Consider the following 22,079-nt stretch of genomic DNA (forward strand, 5'->3'; position numbering starts at 1 on the left):
AAAGGTGCTTACACCTTTTGTGAAACATGTTTTTAACACAAATCTTTGTGTTGATACTTTTCGCTGTTCCTGGCCCTGAATTAAGAATCTGTAAACGCTCTGGAAGAAGTTACAAGAAAGCAAAGAAGCTGCCTCAGTAGCTTAGTCCACAGTGATGATGTCTTTCGGTTAGAAAGATGTGGGTTCGAATTGCCACTAGGACGAAAAAAAAAAACTTTATAAAGGCTTTATGTCAGGTAAAAGTGAGTTAGTCAGTCTCAACGGAGGTTGTGGTGTCTTTCTTACAGAAACTAAGGATTTTCATCCCTCCGTGGAGGCAAACCGACCAGAAGAACACGTGCGATTAACAGACACAATTTACACCCATGGCTTAGATGTGCTTCAAGATAACCCTAAAGCTTACTTAAAGGAAAAAATTATGATTCAAAAACTCAACACAGCTTTCGCTCGATAACAGTTTCATCATCAGAATACTACGATAGGTGTTACATGAAAAGTTTACATCATCACTAACTTCTTGTCGACAGTTTTCCTCAATTTCCTCTCCATTTCCTCCAGCCATTATTTGTTAGCACTCCAATATTGTGGCATCTTATATTTCGGTGTTGTTCTAAGAAACTTCTGACTACCGCAGTCCATCTACTTCTTTGTCGTTTTCTGGATGTGTTTCCTGGCATCCAACACCTCCTCTTCTAATTTTTCGTCTCCAGTTTTTTTCTTTATATGACTGTACCGTCTCTTAGATTAGCTCTTCTCAAACATTCCTGAATGCTAAATTCAAGTTCTTTCCCAATATCCTTGTTTTTAATGTGATACTGTCATTGATGACATCTATTCAGTCAGTTGACAAATACAATACTAATTCGGAATTTGATATTTCCTCAGAACTGTCATATCTATGGTCTCTAGTCTTTGATGAAGTGTTTTATTTCTAACCTAACCCTCAGATCCATAAGTTAAAACTGATTTGAACACTGTCTTACATACAACTAGTTCAGTGTTTTGACTAATTTCTCTCTTATTCCATATAAATTTATTGAGCCTTATCATACCAGCTTTGCTAATTCTCCTTCTGTCTATTTCCATATTTAATTTGCTACCTTCACTAAAAATTGTGCCTGAACTGTTGAAATGTTTTACTTGTTTTCATAGGTTCTTCATTTTCAACTCTTTTGTACTTTTACTGTTGATTTTGATACCAATTTATTACATCAGGTATTCAGTTTATTTAACGAAATGCGGAGACTTGCACCCAATATGTTTAAAGTAATAACATTATCTGCATAAAGTAAAGAGCTGAGATTAACATCATCAGTTTTCATATCAGATTTAATACTACTTTCCTTCATAATGATCCACATAGATAATGAATAACAGTGGAGGTAATATGCACCTTTGTCGCACACCTGATTTTACCTTAAACCATCTTCCTGTACCTTCTTCAATTCTAATTGCTGACTTACAGCTCAAATATAAATTATATTACTCCATATAAAAATAATACGGGGGGGGAGAATTACGTATAATGAACTGTGAATCAAAGGCTTTTTTTTCCTTTTTTGTATTTTTATGCTTATTTTTTTCATATTATTTTTGTAATATTCACAACCCCAACGTGAGTCTGTAATGTATTCGCTGTTAATCAAAATAAGTTGGTTGTTTAGTTCAATAAAAACAATTATCATGTTTTGTATTGAGGTATTGAAACAATCAAAGAGAATGATATAAAATAAGTGTGTGGGGATAATGAATTATCCCCACACTGTTTTTCTATTTTTTTTTCTATATTTTTTTTTTAGTTTTTTATATACTAATTGTGAGATACGAGCCTTCTTAGCTCAGTCGGTATACATGAAGCCCTTTGGTCGGAAAGACCTGGGTTCGATTCTCGTCCATGACTTGAGGAACCTTTATCTACTGAGCCGGTCTCATACGGAAGGTTTTTTCACACGGAAACTCTCGGGTTTATCGTCCCCGAAAACAGGCAAACCGGCCCGTGAACACACGCATCTACAGACATAGAACATACCGGGAAGTATAGAGCCAACCACCTTCTCCTCGAGACGGTAGCGGTGATTATATGAATAAGAGACAGTATTATATGACTAGAAAATCCTCGACATCGCAAAGTAAAAAAGGAGGGAAGGAATAAGAAAAAAAAAAAAGAAGAATTGTGCGATATATCAGGTCCCTAAATACTGCATTATTCGTAGGTCAGTATTCACACTATCCACGTGATTTTAACCGATCGGTGTGACTGCTGGAGACCAAAAGCGACTTTATCAGTCTGTCAGTATATTTGTCTTTTTTTAAATATTTTGGAGAAGCTCCACAGACTCCAGTGTTTCGAACTTTTTGGGTCTCCTCAGAGGCCAAAATGCTTGCAGTGACAAAATTATTAATAAACGATGTATGAGAACTTCAGAATTTGCGTTTTTTTTTTAAATAACCCAGTAATACAGCAAAACTTATAAACGTATAAAGGTATACGTTTATAAGTTATTGATGAGTTTCAAAATATTTAGTTTCATCATATACAGTTTGAAATCAATTTCATACTCTCGTGTTTAAAAAAGTATCAGAGTTAAATATGCAAATGGACTATATAACTTTAATATAAGATGATGCAGATATCAAATACTTTACTACTATATTACAACGTATTGTACATCCATGCCAATGAAGTAATAAAAGATTCTGTGTAATCGTTTAGATAATATAACATACATCTACTCATGACAGTGAAATGCATTTGATCCTCATAGAAGTAATTATGGGATCCCAAACACGTCAACTGTCACTTAACTATAAGATTAAACAAGCCGATAGTCTATGAAGTTTGGTTGTACGTGGTCATTTATCACTAGTCTTGCAGAATACTTTTTTTTTTTTTTCAGAGAACATACGTTTTGCATACAGACACCATTGTGCCTCTAACGATCATCAAAATTTATCTTTCTCCCATGAAAAACATTTCTAGGCACTACCATTAAGTGTATAAATTGCGATGTTTATCATAATTTAAAGGTAGTCATCCCAAGTTCTAGCACGCAAAAGAGAGACAAAATTATCCACGAACTTGGTTTATACAGTTCTATCTGGTCGTCAACAATCACGAAAGGCTAGAGGTCGTCTCTCTCTCTCTCTCTCTCTCTCTCTCTCGCTCTCTCAGTTATAACATACCAGATCTCTCTAAGGATAGCAATTGTAGTCAAAATTAAATTACAGAAAAGAGTCAGAGCTAAATATTTCATTTATTTGACATTTTATAAATTGCATTTGGGTTCGAAAGCATAGTGTGTTTTGATAATACTAGCAGAGCACGTCCACTGGTGGGAAATAAATAAACGTCTAGTAAATAAATAAATAAATGTAGTTCCTTACCGAGCAGCTATATTACATATAAACCATAAAAGTAGTGTAGTACAGTCATTTCCACCCCAATTTTCTTTTCTTTTTATTTATTTCATTCGTCTTTTCGAACTATATTCTGTATTGCAGTGCTTTAGCAGTCCCTAATGAATGGGGGGAGGGGGGGATATTTAGAGCCTTCATAGCTCAGACGGTTTCGATGAAGCCCAAGGGTTGAAAGGACCCGATTTCGACTCCCTTCTAAGACGCGAAGATGAATACATTTTTATCAGGACGTTGCATAAGTAGGTGGAGGCATTTTTTCCCTTCCTATGACAAGGATTTTTCATCCCCCAAGAGGGGGAAAAAACTCTAGGAGAACATACACGATTTATACACGAAGAATATACATAAGACCAACCACTTTATTCTCAAATTATGGGTACGAAAGCTAAAGGGAGTTGCAGATTGTGGACATTAAGGGGGGTCTGTAAGTATTGTGAATAATAATAAATTATTATTAGTGTATTTTGGGACCTGAAAAATAATATTCATTATTTGAATTATTGAATTAAGCAGTACAATGTAGAATAAACAAGACTGCAATTTCACTGTTGACATATTAAAGAATCAATAACCAGATGTACCACATCAATTTAAACACTCACGCTTATAGAAGTGCGTGCTTACCTGGATCTTTGTAGATGGCTGCAGACTTGTGTATTCCCTCTTGCGAAAACAACGTAGAACAGTCTGCTGTATACTTTGACAAATGTGAAAGTGCCGATCGCTTCAACTCAAAGGCAGACACATCAAAAGGTGCAGAAGAACGCTGGTGAAGGGTTGCAAGAGGTGAGAACGTGACGTCGTCTCCCGATCCGAGAGGTCCTGCAGATGGAACCTGTCCGGATAGAAGTGACCTGAACCCGAAATGCAAAGGAGGAAGGGATGGTTTCATGTGAGGGACCTGAAATGATTCTTTAGCGTCCTGAAAGTCCACACCTGACGGAAGTTCCGAAACAGGCTCCCGACGACAGTTTGCGCCATTGTTTACAGTATCACATTTGATATCCGCAGTCTCACTGGTCCATTGGGTTGGCGACGACAAAGACGATTCTGGAGAACTTTCACTGAACCGCAGGTCGGAGGTCGGCACTTCACGGAAACTGTTGTTCTGAGGCAGCCTGGAGAGAAAATGTTCGGCGGAACCGATTCTGCTCCTGATCAGAGTGGCCTCGGTAGACAGTGACTGTGGGTGAATGGTGAACGGAGATCTCCTCATCATCGATGGGGGACTTTCCGAAGTCGCAGTGTGAGCCAGAGACCATATCTTTGGCTTGCCGATTGCAATTTCTCTGTCCGTCGACACTCCGAGGTCAAGTGACGTACTTTCGGGAGGCATCTTACCATACGGGGATTGAGACACCGGAAGTGGGTACGAAGTCTCGTCTGAGGGTGAACTCAACCGGCTATTAGTCAAACCGTTGTCTGTGCTATTGCCGTGTTCAGAAGTCTTGGGCAGGCGTGGAGTATCGCTGGGAATGTCACTGTTTGGTGGCTGGGCGGCTCTATCACAGACTGTGTCTTCTGTCTTGAATACCTTCCCTGATAAAGAAATGGAAAAATAGGATTACGTCGCAAGGAGAGTGATTTTATTTCTGGTTTTAATTAAGTTTTTTTTTTAATTAATACATCAGAAGTTAAAACCTGATGTATTAATTAATTATGAGGCTACCACGGTGAAAGATCAAAGGTAAAGATTATAAAAAATAAAAGCAAATATTTTCTTTCTAGTGGTGAATATTTTATCTCTCAAAAATTTTTATTATTATTAAATTAAATTAGATATTAATTTATATTTAAATTTCTTACCACAAACCAAAATAAAAAAAGTGAAACAGAAAACAGCAAAATACCAAAATGATTGTTTTTTTAATTATTAATTAATTTAATTTTTTTTTAAATGTTAACCCATCCACAAAAGGACGTAAACTTGTCACATATTTAGTACCGTGAGTGAGATAAGGATTAGACAATCCAGAAACCCTGATCCGGAGACCAAACATGAACGTTTTTCGTCACTTCATGCCTCTCTGTGAGTTCTGTTATGAGATCTTCAGTGTAAGACAACCGTGGGACGGCGGTCTTGTACTGGACGACTAAACATCCACGCTCACAATGTGATTAGGACCTAAGAGCAATCAGTTGGACAGCGGAAGTTCTATCCACAAAAGATCAGCAACATTCAAAACGAAATGAGTCTTTATGTAGCCAGTGGAGTTCTCGCTCAGCTCTACCCCCAGTATGATGGCATAAATTTAAATATTTTTAAATCGAAGGGTTATTGGATTTCAGTCTGAGCTGAAATCCAGCTGAGAAGGATTTCAGTCTGAGTTGAATTCCAAATGCACGCAGTTGAGAAACACAAGACCAAATGTTGAATTTCATTGTCTCAAAACTAATCCAACCGTTTGTATCCTGATTGTGAGAGGTCCATAATTACGTATCATCCACACTTCAAGATTTCGAATGGATTGTGTAGATTAGTGCTTCCCAAACTTATGGATGCCAAAGGCCCCCTTTGGAAAAATTAAAATATTTCACGGTCCCCATCGAAAAAAAAATCGTAATATAAGCATATATTATTATAATATTTATTGTATTTATATTTAATACAATTTATATTCAAGATTTTGCGTTTGTAAGTTTTTTTTTGTGCTTCTTATCAATACCTTTGAAATGAAACTTATATGAATAAGCATATATTTACTAATATTCATTAATCGCCGAAATACGCAAGAAGCAAAATTTGTGAACCAACACCAATGCGTAATTTTTTTTCCATTAAAATATAAAAAAAGAACAAAAATGAAATAATAAATCATAAAAGTTAAATACGTTTCTTTTAAGATAAAAAAAAATCTACTTAGTCTTAAAACATTTTAAATTCGTTTTCATTATTTGACGGCTTTTCTCCCCTCAAAAAAACCGCGGCCCACAGTTTGGGAAGCACTGGTGTAGATGAATAAGACTAGAATTTTAAGTATTTTTCGTGATTAATTGTTTACTTTGCAATTATTTATGATAAATGAATTATTTATCGATAATTTCTTGGTTATATTAACTCGGAGTTCTTTTTTATGCACGTGTGTGTGTGTGTGTGTGTGTGTGTTTGACAAGATGAAAAACACTCAAGTTTCTAAGTATAAACCTTTCCTCATCCGTATTGCCAGGCAAATTCACTTTCATTTGATAAGTTATTATAAAGATTTTGCATGTCCTAAACTGGATTCGAACCCATGTTTTTTTTTCAACTGAATATTATCATCCTTACTAACTGAGCTATGTAGATCGAGCGTATAAACATAACAAGTAAAAGAAAAAATCAATGTTAACTTTGCTTCTTTAGTATTAAGCTCGTACTCAATCTTGTGACTTTTTTTTTAATTTATTCATTTATTTTTAAAGCTGTAAATACGGCAGATACAACTTTGCTTGTTGTATTTGTTTGAGTTTGTGTTTTTAACTCGTAGTTGGTTACAATTTCGTGTAGTATAGAGAGCGTAAAACTGTGCATTATATAAATACGGGATCACGATTTACAAGATGACAAAATATATGCTAAACGACCAAGTCTTAAGTCTCAAGAAATGTTCTTTAAGATTGAAAACCGTCATTTAAAACCAAATGCACGACAAATATTCCGGCAATGGTTCTCACCTTCGTGCAGTCCATCAAGAGGCACTTCGAAGTTCTCTTTTTCGTCTTTACTGTCTCTTTCATCTTCTCCGTCCACAGACAACTCGTCCATCTTACCGTCATCGTCGTCATCCTCCGAGGGGTCAACCACTTTATTTCTCGGCTCCCAGGTCATTTTATTTTCCTTTTTCAGTCGTCTTCTGGCATTCGCAAACCACGTCGATACTTGAGTGAGTGTCATCTTGGTGATGATAGCGAGCATGATCTTTTCGCCTTTGGTAGGGTAAGGGTTCTTACGGTGCTCGTTCAGCCAAGCCTTGAGTGTGTTCGTCGTTTCCCTGGTAGCATTTCTTCTTCGAGCTGCGCTGTCCACGGGATCGAATCTATAGAAAGAAATGACAGAAAGAGTTAAAATACTGTCCAGGAAAAAAAAGGCGAGAGAGAGAGAGAGAGAGAGAGAGACATAAGTTACGATCTGTAGTAACTTATTAATATGATACAATACAACAAATAACTCGAATAATACGGCATCCTCACTACATATGGCTGGATGTCATCTCGTTTCGCAATAATAGATATAATTCTATGATCCTGTTCATTGATATATTTTTTCCCCTTCTTGATAACAGTAATTCAGTTCTTTTGATAAAAGTACTATCACTTCTAATCTCGTATGGAATAACCAAACACATTTGTGTTTGGTTAATAAGAACGGAGATAATGGGCTTCCTTGTTTTACACCTCCTTTTACATTAAACCATCTTCCTGTTATTTCTTTCAATTCCTAATGCTGACTTAAATTTGGAAACACGTGTAGCTTCCACTTCACTGGCCTCCACAGAGCCATGATCTCAACCTTTTCATTTGTCGGATGAACCGGAGCGTCGGATGAGGTCAAGGAACGTCCGCTTCACAACAATCCAGGACCTCATTATATGCCTACAGGAAGAATGGTTCGAAATTCTCTTTGATCGCTACTGTTCACTTGTGGAAAGTGTGTCTCATAGGATTGCTGCAGTCATCGCAGCGAAAGCAAGTTCTACATCTTATTAAACTGGGTGCCATGGCGGTTTGTTCCTCTCATTATGGTGTCCATTGACTTCTTTCCAAGTAGTGTATATATTACTCAGTATAATGTCCCATCTACACCATATAACTGTATCGTTTTGACTAATTTTTCTCTTGCTTCCTTACATATGCCCCATTAAGATCTACCAAACTTAAATACAGATTCCTATGATGCTTCCTCTTCTCAACTATTGCATAAATCTATAGTTGAGACGTACTTAATAGAGAAGTTTTCTGTAATTCATTGTGTTCATAATAAAACATGTAGTTAAAGATACCAAGCAATATATATGTTAAAGATACCATTGCTTGGTATCTTTTTTGGTATCTTTAACATATATTATATCCAAGGTGAAAAACTTTTCACATCTTTCTCTCATCCGGAGATTCTTAATTAATAAAGTCAAAGCACCCTGTGTCAACTTGCATAGGTAAAATTGATAAGCTCTGTATTACTTAAACCTTGGCATTTCAGTATCTGCCTACTCACTGATGAGACCTCAATAAAGGTTGAATCCGGTCAGGGTAGTGACCCCCACCCATAATGTATAACATCATACATCTCCTAGGAGATGTGTTTTACATTTATGGGAAATACTAAGGAAAGCGATCAGAACTTAATCCATCTTTACCACGAGTTGCCTTGGTGTTGCACCACCACCATAAGTCTTGAACTACGTTCAGGCGCAAACGTGACTTGTTTGTCTGTTTGCTTACTTGGGAAAAAGGATTAAAACCAAGGTTATAAAATTGCTTGGTATCTTTAACATATATTATACCCAAGGTGAAAAACTTTTCACAAAACATGTAGTTATCTGGGATACCTCATATTCTTCCATAAGAAATAATGAATTGAACATTGATTGTCCAGTCAGTTATAGATTATAGCAGTTTGTTTTTCTGAACAATCTATCGGTATCCATTTCATGTATTTTTATTATATATTTTGAAATATGTGTGTAAAGTTTGAATAGCACGTGAGATAAAACTTAATTCTCTTAAGTTTATCTCACATAAACTAACTATATTCATTTTCAATGTTACCCAAGAGATGTCTGAACGGATTATGAAAATTTTGCCAAAGAATGCAGCCGAGAAGAAATCTGTAGTTTTTATAGGAATGGAAACATTTAAAAAAAAAATAGTGACAGATATAAGGGAGAATCGGAGAACGAGATGAATAGAAATTGTTATCCAAAATGACCTCCTTTAACAGTATCTTACTGTTCTGTGTTAAAGCTGTATGTCACCTTTATATATCACGTAGTGCAAGAAAAATCCGAGAGATTAAATAAACTCTAAGATTATATAGAGTAAAATCTTTACTGCTAACTCAGTAATAAAATAAAATAAGCGAGCACTGGAAGTGTGTCGGACAAGCGGCACCCTTTCGACACGCCGACTGGCCACTAGGAAAGCTGATAAGTAGCACCTAATGGTATAACCTAATTTTCTCCATCGGGTCATCTGCTCACATTTACCGAGGTATTATTGATCATACGATAACGTAACTCTCAACATCTTTTTCCGTCTGTAGGTAGTGCAGGGATAATTAAAAACACGACTACACCCTCTTTTAATGATGCCATGTAAAGAGTCACGAATCCAACCATTGCTGCAAAAGTTAATTTCCTTATTAGTCTTTTTTGCGTACTTTTTTATAACACAAGAAATTTTCCTTAATTATTTCATCCGATCCCTTTTAACTGAGCATTTCAAAGAGGAAAAATAAATAAATACGTAGCAGTGGATGATAAAATCGCTTACCAAACTTCCTTAATGTATCTAGGTAATTATAATGTACCCTTCCTTTTATTTTCTTTTAAGATAACGTATTAGTCTATGTGATTTGGACAAAATATAATATGCGGAAGAACAAAAAAAAAAAAAAAAAAAAAAAAACAGAATGCACCCGTCATTAATTTGTTCTTTGAAGACTGTCTCTCATTAAAGACCTTCGTCAAAGAACAAATTTACTAAGAATGTAGCTAATGAATGCTTCAAACTCTGTGTGTGTGTGTGTGTGTGTGTGTGTGTGTGTGTGTGTGTGTGTGTGTGTGTGTGTGTGTGTGTGTGTGTGTGTGTGTGTGTGTGTGTGTGTGTGTGTGTGTGTGTGTGTTTTATATTAACAAAACTATAGCAGTAATATTTCATGCCTTCATTGGATAATTGTAACAATAATATCATTATGAATATAAAAAAATTTTATTAATCAAAGCCAATACATTTGTATACATATATGATTACTCCTAATGTCTGTATAGCAAGAAAATTATTACATCTTAAATACAAAAATTATGATGAAATAATCTTTCGGGCTTTTGCTTTGGCAAAGTTTTGAATTAATTCATCTAGATTGATTGTAGGTGCAATTTCATGCCCTGTAGATATTATTGCTAGACCAGTGAGTCGCCATCCTAGAGCGTTTGTAAGTTTTTGTAAGTTTTAATTTCGAGAAACTCCTTTCTGAACTTGCTACTGATACTACCCGAAGTCTTAGCGCCCTTAAGCCAGAATAGCCTAATGATAAAACCGGCCCTGATTTCAGTTGATAGTATTTTTCAGGAGTTCGTAAAAATTATTTCTGATTTATTAGCTTCACTTTTTTTCATAATTATTTTCTGAAATTCTGCATATTTCAATAATTTTTTTATTTTATTTCATTATTATCCGTAAAAACTTTGGTACTCCAAAATAGGTGCCGGTTGGGGAATCTACGCAGGTCAGAATCATAACATACTCGTCTTCTGGTAATCATAGCTCCATGCAGTCGTAAGCAACAACAACAAATCGTTAAAATTATTTTAGTTGCTTTAACTTAAGACCCTTCAATAGCCAGCACCAACAGATGCGTGAGATTCTTTACATTTAGTGACAATAACTAAATGCTTCCGTAGATCAGTCGGTTTTGGTTGGAAACACTTAGGTTTGAATAAGTCTTCAGGGCAGAAATTAAGGCTTTTCTTACCCTAAGCTATAACTTTTAAGAGGGTTTCCCCCCCCTCTATTAGGTTACTTTTAGTTAATCCATATACAAGCTGAGATCCTAAGCTTAGCATGTGTAGTTTATGCGTAAATCCAACTCTCCTCATCTAGGACTCTAAGAACCTTTATCAGGGCTATTCAAAGAAGGCTAAGTTAACCGGTCTCATACGAAAATGGTAGGATTTTCCCTCCGGGAAACTCTGGTTTTTCATTTCGCAAACGGACTAGGAGAACACATGAAAAAGATGTATAAGTATTTAGTGTTATGTCTAAAATTATGGTTACTATAACCAATCAAACAAATACGGGGATTATTATTATTTGATAGGCTCGCGAGGTTTCACTATTAAAAGTATTAGATGACCATATATAGACCCTTGACATTTCTTTAATTAATAGATACGTGTCTCATAAAAGCTCATGAGGTTGTTTATTCCATTGCAATAGATAGACTCATAAAATCGTGTATCCCAATCTGTGCTAGTCTTTAGAATCAAAAGAAAGTTCTGAATGCTTTATGTAATTCTCAGCATCTTAATCATTTCTTATGTCATTCAACTAATCTTTTTTTTTTATTTCTCCAGTGACTGCAAATTTTGCGGACACATCACAAGTACGTTCGGAATACGACAATGAAGTATCCATTACAAGCTGCATATCAGAAAGAGAATCTCCCGCGGAGCAAACTCAAATAGCTATGTACATCGATTTATTATTATTATTACAACACTGGTTATTAAAAGTATTGATAAGAACTAGGAAGTAGCAGCTGGAATATGCAGACAAAGAACAAAGCGGACGTTATGATCATCATTGTTCCACAACGATGACTCCACTTTTGGCACGAGCGGAAAATTATTGTTAAGCAAGAGACATAATGTTTACAACAAAGACAAACCAAAAAAAAAAGAAAGAAAAATAAACTAAAAGTTTCTTCATTTGTGTGTTTGATAATCAGTGGAGCGTGCCATGAACACAAAGCTGATGTACAGTAACATTAGTGCTTGTTTATACAGCTCCATTCTCTTAGGGTAACGATAACATTTTAGGGGTATCAGAATATCTTCATTGTGTGAGCACGAAGTGGGTTTTGCTGATTTGAAGAGAACAGGACCAATGAACGAAGGGCGGACAAAAGAACATCTGGAATGTCTTTGAACGGGAACGCAGGATTTGAGTCGCGATAGAGGGGGGGGGGGAGGGTTGAACGCCTCATAAATGGTAGATATAAACATTTAAAAAGCATATATCTATATACATGTACGTTTAATGATAAATAATCATATCGGAAACGATAAAGAAAATCAGCTCATCAGATCTAAGCAAATAAGCAGGCATTTGTGATATCGATGTTTTTGATTGTCTTTCACCTTCGTACGTTCATTCATACAAATAAATATACACTCTGCCAAGATGGACTGGGAAAAGTAGACCAAATATTAATTAACATGAAAAAAATTAACAATAAATTAACATGCGAATTCTGTATTGTTGGGCACGTTCACGCAGGAATGATCTCGCGTACGCCAAAGTTGGATAGCTGAGGAGTAACAATCAGAGAGGTTATAACTGAGGTTGGTATTAAGAGAGAGAGAATTCTAATTAGATCAAATCAAATAATTTGATAGAAAAAAACAAAAAGAAATTCATTGAATACTGTGCATGACTTTTCGAAGCCACGTCGAAGCTATCTGATGATGATGACCAATTGAAGTTTTTTTTTTTTTCCCTACGAGATAACAAAAAAAAAAAAAATGAACGAACAGTTCGTAGGTGAAGAAGTTAAAAGTGGAGCTAAGTACTTTTTTGTGTTCTTTATTTGATATTCAACACCATTCAGGATTTGGCGATGCCGAAAAGCCGCTTGGGGTTTACTTGTTTTGCTAAGAAATAAACAGAAAATAATCCATTTATGAATTCGTCACAGTTTGCTTAACCAACTGTTCAGAACTAATGAGGGTTAAAACCATCTGGAGAATTATTATTCAGTAAAACACACGGAGATTCGGTGCGGGGTGTTTGAGCTGAATGCTTGGGAAATCTTCCGTGTCATTCGGAAACAATCCTGGGTGTAGACCTGGCTAATTTGCTACTGCGCAAACTTAATTGGCAACAATAAGAAACTTCCCGTAGCCTAATGGTAAACGTTACAGTAGGTGATAATCTCCTACCTGTCTCCGTAAGATCCGTAGGCTGCCAGCGTGGGATCGTAAGGATAACATGCTGCCGCAGCTGCAGCCTGAGAAAGAGGTCCCCACGTCCGTGTGTCCTTCAGGTCATACGCAGCCGTCTGAAATACACAAAAGAAATGGAATGTGTTAGTTAGAATGTGACAATCATATACACTTAATCTCTCTCTCTCTCTCTCTCTCTCTCTCTCTCTCTCTCTCTCTCTCTCTCTCTCTCTTTCTCTCTCTCTACTCATTATCTATTTATTCATATAAACTATTTGAATTATCGGATTTGTTTGTTACAGAGAGACAGATACTACTAAACAAAACAAAACAGCTATCCACAGAACAAACAAAAATGGTTTCTCTCTCTCTGTGTGTGTGTGTGTGTGTGTGTGTGTGTGTGTGTGTGTGTGTGTGTGTGTGTGTGTGTGTGTGTGTGTGTGTGTGTGTGTGTGTGCGTGCGCTAATTGTAGATTTTTCCTGTGTTTAAGAACACAGACAAATTGTGTACCTTTGAGAGAGAGAGAGAGAGAGAGAGAGAGTTTGTTCCTTTTGGTTTCTGTCTGGTCTCTGATGAGAACCAACAGTCGAAACAGCTGTCAGGACAGAGAAACTTAATTTAAGTACTAATAAGAGGCGAACGCACAGGCCCCCTAGCAGAGTTCTTTAAGTAGTGCAAACTAAGGCAACTCCGATGACGAAGTTACAATCTCATAAGCTCTCTGGCAAATTTTCGAAACTTTTTAAAGTTTCTCTCAATATTTAGCTATAAAACATGGATGGATCCATAATATCCTTCTTTCTAACACGATGAAATACTCTTTTCGGATGATCACATGAACATTTTTATTCTTTTTTTATTTTCTTAAAGAAGTTCGATCAAAGAAAACGGAATGCGATCATGCTTCTAACCAAAGTCTCAGTAAAGCATACGACATTTTCTACACTGCTCACTATGACGGTGGCAGTCTCCGTACAAGGGATGATTCCGTTAGGGCTGACGAACATCATTTAGCTTTCCTTCTCGCGGGAGTTCAGTGGGAGCTGAAAATCCATTATGGCTGCGATTAGGAGTAAGTGAGAAAACACCCCGCCAGAGAAAAGAGCTATTTTTCCTGCATAAAGCTGTGTTGGAGGGTGTGTCTTGGGAATACGGCGTTACCTGTTAGCGCCTGCGTCCTCCCAGTGTTTAAAATTCTCGCAGATATTATTCACCTCGCGATGATTGTAGATCAAAATGACGCTAATGTAACTTGTCTCTATATTTGGTGTGTGTGTGTGTGTGTGTGTGTGAGAGAGAGAGAGAGAGAGAGAGAGAGAAAGAGAGAGAGTAATAGCTTCAGTAAAACCAAAACAGACAGACATTTACGATGAAACTGAAGTTCGTAATAACTTCGCAACTTCCTTTACGTCGTTACAATAGAAAACGATAATTCTCTTAATGTACACACTCACGCATGCGCAATGGTTCGAAACAGAATTGTTACATTAATGAAAATTTATTTATCAAATACTCGTGTTTCTCTAGAAGGTTTGCCTAATCTGTTTATTTCTCTCAATGAATTTATTGTATAACATATGCATATATGTTTATATATTTAGTTTGTTGCAGTCATACAAAAATACAGTATGACTCTTGATTCCATCAGTGAATTCGAAACATTTCTAAAGTGTTCAGGTGTTTAGCGCCTTTCATGTGACTGAAATGCGAATATATTGTGAAGCACCGGAATCAACCATACATCAACCTATAGAAGAACACTCCAGATCACTTATGAGAGATCCGATGCCACATCTGTAGGGTTATCCTCTGTAGACCCTCACGACGACAAGTTCACAAAAGTGATGTATGCGAATGTTCGAAGATATCTTACATCAATGTTACTACGAGAGTGAGAAAATAAAGGAAAAAAAATATACTGCCATCCACGGAAATTATGATCAGTCCTAGATATTTGAATGTAAACCTTAGTATTAACCTATCAGATTGCAATAATCCAACTTCTGCGTCTACTTGAGCACACGTGCTCGAACTCAACTCTTCCAGCTTAGAGTAGATTTGAACTTTTTTTGTAGCAATGACAGTTGCTACATGAGATGTAACGTTTATATCAAAAAAAAAAAAAAAAAAAAAACGTCTGGTACGCTAAAAATGTGAGCCAAGGAAAGAGTAGGTGGCCTGCAATTAATTTAGAAGTGGCTATTTGAGTTCATATTATTTTTATCGCTATATTAGTTGCTTCTTGTCATGACAGAGCTCTAATTTTCAAAGGAGTTTACATTCGCAACAAAACAAACAATACTTAAACAAGAAAAAGAAGACAAAAAAATAAATCAAAAAATAATGAGTCGAAATCAGCAGTTATTTTACTTTCAATTTTCACCTTTATATCTCCTTCCAATTTTGTTTCAATTTTATTAAAATTCCCAGGAAAGCTTAATCAACAAATCTCTCTCTCTCTCTCTCTCTCTCTCTCTCTCTCTCTCTCTCTCTCTCTCTCTCTCTCTCTCTCTCTCAACGCATTCTTAGTTCTTTCATTAACTGTATTCAACACTTCACTTGGCGGCCTGTATCCTGCTGAGAGTCTCATACAGATAAACATATACGTGGCAAGTCGATAATATCCTAAAACCAGAAATACTAGATCGAATTTTCAGGAAATAAGAATAATTAGAATTCGTTATCTTTCTCAGAGAAATACGGCTCAGGATTCATTCATTCATCATCGCGAAAAATCCTTCATATCTGTATAAGACTGGCTCACTCACTTTCAGTTGGAAAGCTCAGATAAAGTTTCTTTGTATTATAATCGGAATTTCAAAGTCTTACCCAAAAGGCATCCTCAAAACCGACTATATACATGTGAGTGCATGTGTGTTGTGTGTGTGTGGGGGGGTTCATATATATATATATATATATGGGAGAAAATCCACTGGCTTATGGATAGGCAGAAAAAAATCAGCTGATTCTTTAGTTAAATGTACACTAATCCAATGAAGGACAAAAAGACGTGTGTGTGTGGGGGGGTTGTTACCAAATACCTTGGCAGCAACCCAACATCTAATTTGCTCAATTACACTATCAGCAGAACCAAGACAAGAGCTTGGTAAATGGAACAACATATGACCCTCACTATTCACTCCGAGAAGAAGGCTACATCAACCAGATGGCTGCTACTCTGCTCTGGCACATTCAAACTACTGAAGTCCTCTTGAAGATTTCCCCAATCAGATACAATCTGCAATTTCACTTTTATTCTGGAAGAGAAACAACTCATTCTGCACTCTGTCAGTCGCTTAACAAGAGAAGCAGAGCCTGGTGTGAACTGAAAATAAGCTCACATCCTTCAAATTTATCTCCTTCTTTGAAGTTTACAGATGAAATCCACAATTCTCTAAACAAGAGACGGTATGTTCAAATCTCTTGCGAACGTTGATGGTAGTGAAAGTATTTAGGTGAACAGGTGATTTCCGTTGTCGATAAGTCCATTACCGTTTTTTTTGAAGGCACAGACTACAAGCCGTTTAGACACAAAAATATTCATTGCTACTTTTTATTCAAGACAATTAAAAAAAATAGTATAACAGCAACGGATTTCAAAAAACATGCGAGCTGAGTGCTAGAGTAAAACAGTATACACACAGATATGAAATCGATACAAAAAGTCGTTTAAAACTAAAGGCAGGTCTTCAATCAAAAGATTCTTTGGTCGACTCAATTATTGAACGTATTGGATTTCGTAATAGAGGATGTAGAACTGATGTTCTTTCCATCTCTTCTCAACGAAACGTGCAATTTACAAAAAATGTGATTAAGCGATCAAAAACCTGAGAGGGAAAGAGTACCAAGGTACTTGGTACTCTTCTCCCGCGGTCCATCTCGCGTGCTGACAATCTGCGTATTTGTATAAACAGACTTTTATTGGTAGATGCACACAACATAACTCGGCTCATCATTCTTCTCAGAAAATTGGCATAATTAAAATTCCTTTCAAAAAAAGCAATCACTATGCTCCGTCCGTCCCCCCCCCTCACCTGAAGCTAGAATTGACTGCTATCTAAGGAATCATGCAGCAGAATGGCTTCAACATAAAGAAGATTCATAACAGATACTCGCTTATCTGTTCCTAAGAGCTCTGATTCTGTACATCGTGTTATCCCTTACATGGTTGGTAGTTGTGCATCATCTATTAAATACTTAAAAAGTCTGTTCTAGCACAGCACAAGTTTACGCTGAGCACCAAGTCTTCTGTTACACAACCTTTCACATAGATGACGTTTCAAATTTCAGCGCTTATTCAAAAAAGAGCGCTGAAGGAGCTTCGACGTTTCCTCATATTGAACCAATGATTATGCTTTCCTGTCAAAATTTTTGGAAAGTCTCACTCTTGTTGGTTGCATACGATATTTTTTATGTATGTCGATTTCATATCTATTTTGAGGATTGTGAAAAATTTACAGTTGTTATTCTGGGCATTTTGAATTGTTAGTTACACTGAAGAATCTTTGAGTTTCAGATCGAAATGTTTGGTTATTTAGATAAGTAATAAATTTTCGTGTCTACGTGTTTCTTATAGTCTACACCTATGACACAAGTACCACTTAAAACTCATTCATTGAAGTTACGAAGTGTTTGAAAGGGTTCTATGCTTGGCCTGTATATCAAGATTATCGAATCATCCAATCCTTATTCCATTAACAATCTATAACATTTCATGAATAAAATTCACATAAAATACTATACGGTACTCTTGAAGTCATTCTGAAAAAAAAAAAAAAAAAATCACTACCACAATTCACAACCCTCCTAATAGTCAATGTGCCATCATCTTCCAAAGTATATGCGTACTACCGATATGTTGTACAAAATTGGAATATCATCAGGTACTTAGTATATCATCGATATATCCTTACAAATACTTCTGTTTTCAACAGAAATATAATGTCCTTCAATCGGCCAACGGCTTTTTTTTTTCTCCTGCATCGAACTACGTATGGCAGACTTGCTGTCCCAGAAACTGAAATGGAAACTTTCACCAAAGACCTCAAAAACAAAACAACCAAACATATTGGTTCAATCGGACACTTCACACAAAACAAAGAAGACCCCAAATGCGCAAATTCCTCCTGAATGCGCGACTCTGTTTCTCAATCGGAATCAACGATGCCCTTTGGTCGTAAACCTGAATTTTAATTCCATCTGGAACTAGAAGAATCTTAATGCAATTTTTTCTTCTTCTTTCTCATCTGAAAACGCGTTAACCTGGTCTCCTACAGAGAGGGAAGGGTTTTCTCCAGGAATCTTGGGGCTATAATCCCGTGAAATTGACAAACCATCCAGAACATAAGACGTTAATAGACGCGATACTGGCTTCATAGTCTTAACCGCTTCACCCGTTAATCCAAACCACCACAACCACAATCGCCTTCAAGTCTGCTAAGACTGTAATATTCAACTTTGACCTAAAAACAAAAGCATCCGTCAGTCACTGAGTGTCCGAGGAAAATATTATTGGGTGCTTATAATAATTATTATTATAAGATAATAATTGCATAGCCGACTCTTCCTTGAAATCACTATTAGAAGAAAAGAGGAACTCATATCCAATTCAGTGGCGTTTTTTTTTTTATTTAATAAGAGAAAAAAAATCTCGATATCATCTCTCTCTCTCTCTCTCTCTCTCTCTCTCTCTCTCTCTCTCTCCTCTTTCTCTTGTATCTCACTTTCATTGCCTCTTTATTAACTCTTGCCCTATCTGTTTATCAAGCTTCTCTCTTCTACCTGTCTGTTTATCTATTTCTATATTCATTAGCATGGGAAGCATGCACAAACTGATGCGAAATCTGCTTCAAGTTTTACACCTCACTTTACGATGATAGCTGGAAAGTGCGGCGGTTACATGAAAGCGGTCTGTCGGCTTTACCGTAGATGAATGGAATCAGGTGGGAGGTGTCCCCTGATAACTCCCATCACGACTACCAAGATAATCGGCTCTTATGACCTCATTACTGTAAATGCGTCGTTAAAAGGTAGTGAGAAATGGTGGAAATGCATCGAGGGCCCTGTCCAGGTACTATTGGCCGCTTTTAATGAACCCCTCTTATGCCGGGTCATTAGATAAGGGGGCGGAGTGTCTGTCCCTCTACTTTCAAAGGATAGAAGCCCGCAAATTACGTTCGCTCATAACTATTTCTTCGTGTGGTTCCTACCTTCATTTTATAGCGTTAATTCGCCAACCATATGTTAGACTCCACCTGTTGTGAGGTCTATAAATTCATTAATGGCTGGCAAATGGATGGGAATGAAGAACGAGTAGATAAGAAGCGTTTATTTGGAAGGTTTATGGATAGGGAATGATCACACCATCTGTCCATAAACAGCATTAAAAAAGCTGTAAGTGATCTTCACGGAACAGCTCCTGAGAAGGAATTTAAACTGTTGGCTTTGCACTTATCATATTAATACTCCGTAAGACGGATGTAAGTGAGGGGGGGGAGTGAACGTCTGTTTAAGACCTTCCTTTTCATGACTGCAATGAAGTGGTTAAGTGAGGGTTCATCAGGGTATTTTTGTACCCCATAGCTTTTGCTAAAAAAAAAAAAGTGGAAATCCTATTGGTCCATTGGATTAGAATCGCATTTAGTTTGATGATTTAAACAGTGAACTTAATCATGTATCTGAAAATTGTGTGCCTATTCAGATTAGTACAGAACCTTGATTATCCTATTCACGCTGTACATGGCGCTCTTCTTTATTTAACTTGGGACTAATTTCTACTCTCGATCAATTTAGCATGTAATTAATATCAGTATGTCTTTTTCACAAATATTTATGTAAATGGCTTAATGATGCATTTGGTTTTATTCACATTCAACATTGCATTTGATGAATGCAAACAATTCCATTTAAATTATATCTACATGTTTTGGGTTATGAAACACAAAAATTTAAAACTACACAGACATCATATTCATCATTTAGCTCAAAGAAATTTAAGCTATAAATATGGAGGTGCTTCAACTTTTGCAGCCTAAGGGTCATAGATGATTGCAAAGAACTCAGCTGATAGGAATTGATACCATTAGGTTTTCAGTATTTTATCAACAGACAGCTCTAAAAGATAAAACGGAAATTATGTTAAATTATGGTAAATATTGTTACGCAATTCTTTTTAAATCCACGCAACAACTGCATGTTTCTTCCCTGGGGTGTTGGAAGCTATACACACACAGATGTCTACTTTCCCAGTAGAAGCACAACACACCAATGCCCTCAACCATTATCTTGTCAGCAATTGGCCCCGCGGCAGGGAAGTTGTGTTCAAGGGAGGGTGACCTGGCCAAACCACCCATCGCACCTCGCGAGCTTCATCTCTTTTCCATTTGTCAGACAGCTCGACCCTCGGAGTGTGAGGATGCGTACTCCATCAATCATAATTGTTACACACAGTCTCGATTTTTCGCTGCATCTGTGATTGATCTCTTAATTCTGTGATTACCCAAGAGATCACCTTGGCCCAAAGACGTTCGCTTGTTGGCCGAGATAATTCCATTCCCAAAGTGATGGATGGAATACCGAGGGCGTAACAAAACAACAGGCCCCCACGCGGAAAGCAATTATTACCTTTAACAGCAGATCAGCGAGATGGATGGGCCATTCGGAAGGCGTGCGCGCACACACACACATATACATCAAACATGCATACGCTGTAGTCCATTCTGCAAACAGTCGCGAATACTTTTCAAGAATTACTCGTTGGAGAAGAGCCTGGAAAATCATGATCGTGTTGATCAAATGATGAATTTAATTAGATTGACAGAAGAATTATAATGTAATTCTATTAACCAAAATTCAACTTTTTTAGCTGCTCTGTCTCTCGTTCTTTCATAAGTTTTGCTGTCTCTCTTTCTGATATTTTATCAGTATTGTTCTCCCATATTATCCACCCTTATCTTCTATTATCATTACCTATTATTTATTCTCTCTCTTTCTTTCTCTCTCCATCCATGCTATCGTTATACCTATGCCGAGCGTCATGCTCCATCTATAAACGCAAAAGTCTGTATCAGTGTTCTAAGACGCAATGTATTAGGCTTAACATTCCTTACTCTCTCTGCCACCCGTGTTACATGGTAACAAGGTTAATTATTACACCTCACTTATACATAAGAAAACACTTACCAGAGAAGACGAGTACAGGGCCGCTGGAGTGCTCCCGAAGCTCGCCATATAGCTCGCCTGTTCAGCGTACGCACTCCCGTAGAGACCGCTCACAGCTAAGCCATTAGCCAAGCGTGGGTAAGTGGACAGAAGACGAGATTCGTAGGCTGTCGGAAGTGAACATACGGCAGCTGTGGGTGGCGGCTGACCTGCTTGAGCGTCCGCAGTCATCGTGGTCTGAACTGGGTCACAATATGGTGTCGAAGGATGCTGAGTCGTCACCAGAAACTGCAAAGAATGACGGAAGGCTTTTAAAAATTCTGGGTGCAAAAGAAAACTGATAAATATATCGCGAAAGAAGTTTGTTTACCTATAAATCAAAAAGGCAGATGATGTGACGCAAGCCTACTACTATTCTTAGGAAAGAAGGTTCCGTATCTACCACTGTTATTCTCACGGTATTTGTGTCGGAAATCTGGACTGTCCCAATTTGCGTACGTTACGTGCGTCTGTGCGTGTGCGTGTGTGTGTGTGTGTGTGTGTTCGGCTAATAGCAAAATTATAGTCGATCTCGGCAATTTCAGCAATCTCTTTAAGTATGCTATCTAGCTTTTATCTAAATAAGATAGTAAGAAAATATA

At 37.0% G+C, this 22,079-nt stretch overlaps 1 protein-coding gene across 2 annotated transcripts in view; it reads right to left on the minus strand.

Annotated features, from left to right (window-relative positions):
• Positions 1-22,079, minus strand: part of LOC150110177 (iroquois-class homeodomain protein IRX-4-like) — a 69,968-nt gene that overhangs the window by 25,225 nt on the left and 22,664 nt on the right. For both annotated transcript variants that reach the window (XM_090391884.1, XM_090391893.1), the window contains exons 2-5: positions 21,460-21,726; positions 13,275-13,393; positions 7,072-7,433; positions 4,042-4,956 (exon numbers count right to left, since the gene is read on the minus strand). In XM_090391884.1, coding sequence (XP_090248010.1) covers positions 4,042-4,956; positions 7,072-7,433; positions 13,275-13,393; positions 21,460-21,726 — 1,663 coding nt within the window. The remainder of the gene's footprint in view (positions 1-4,041; positions 4,957-7,071; positions 7,434-13,274; positions 13,394-21,459; positions 21,727-22,079) is intronic.

This window comes from Typopeltis vanoorti, chromosome 1 (assembly GCF_054136105.1).
Source record: "Typopeltis vanoorti isolate ZY-2024b chromosome 1, IOZ_Tvanoo_1.0, whole genome shotgun sequence".
NCBI lineage: Eukaryota > Metazoa > Arthropoda > Arachnida > Uropygi > Thelyphonidae > Typopeltis > Typopeltis vanoorti.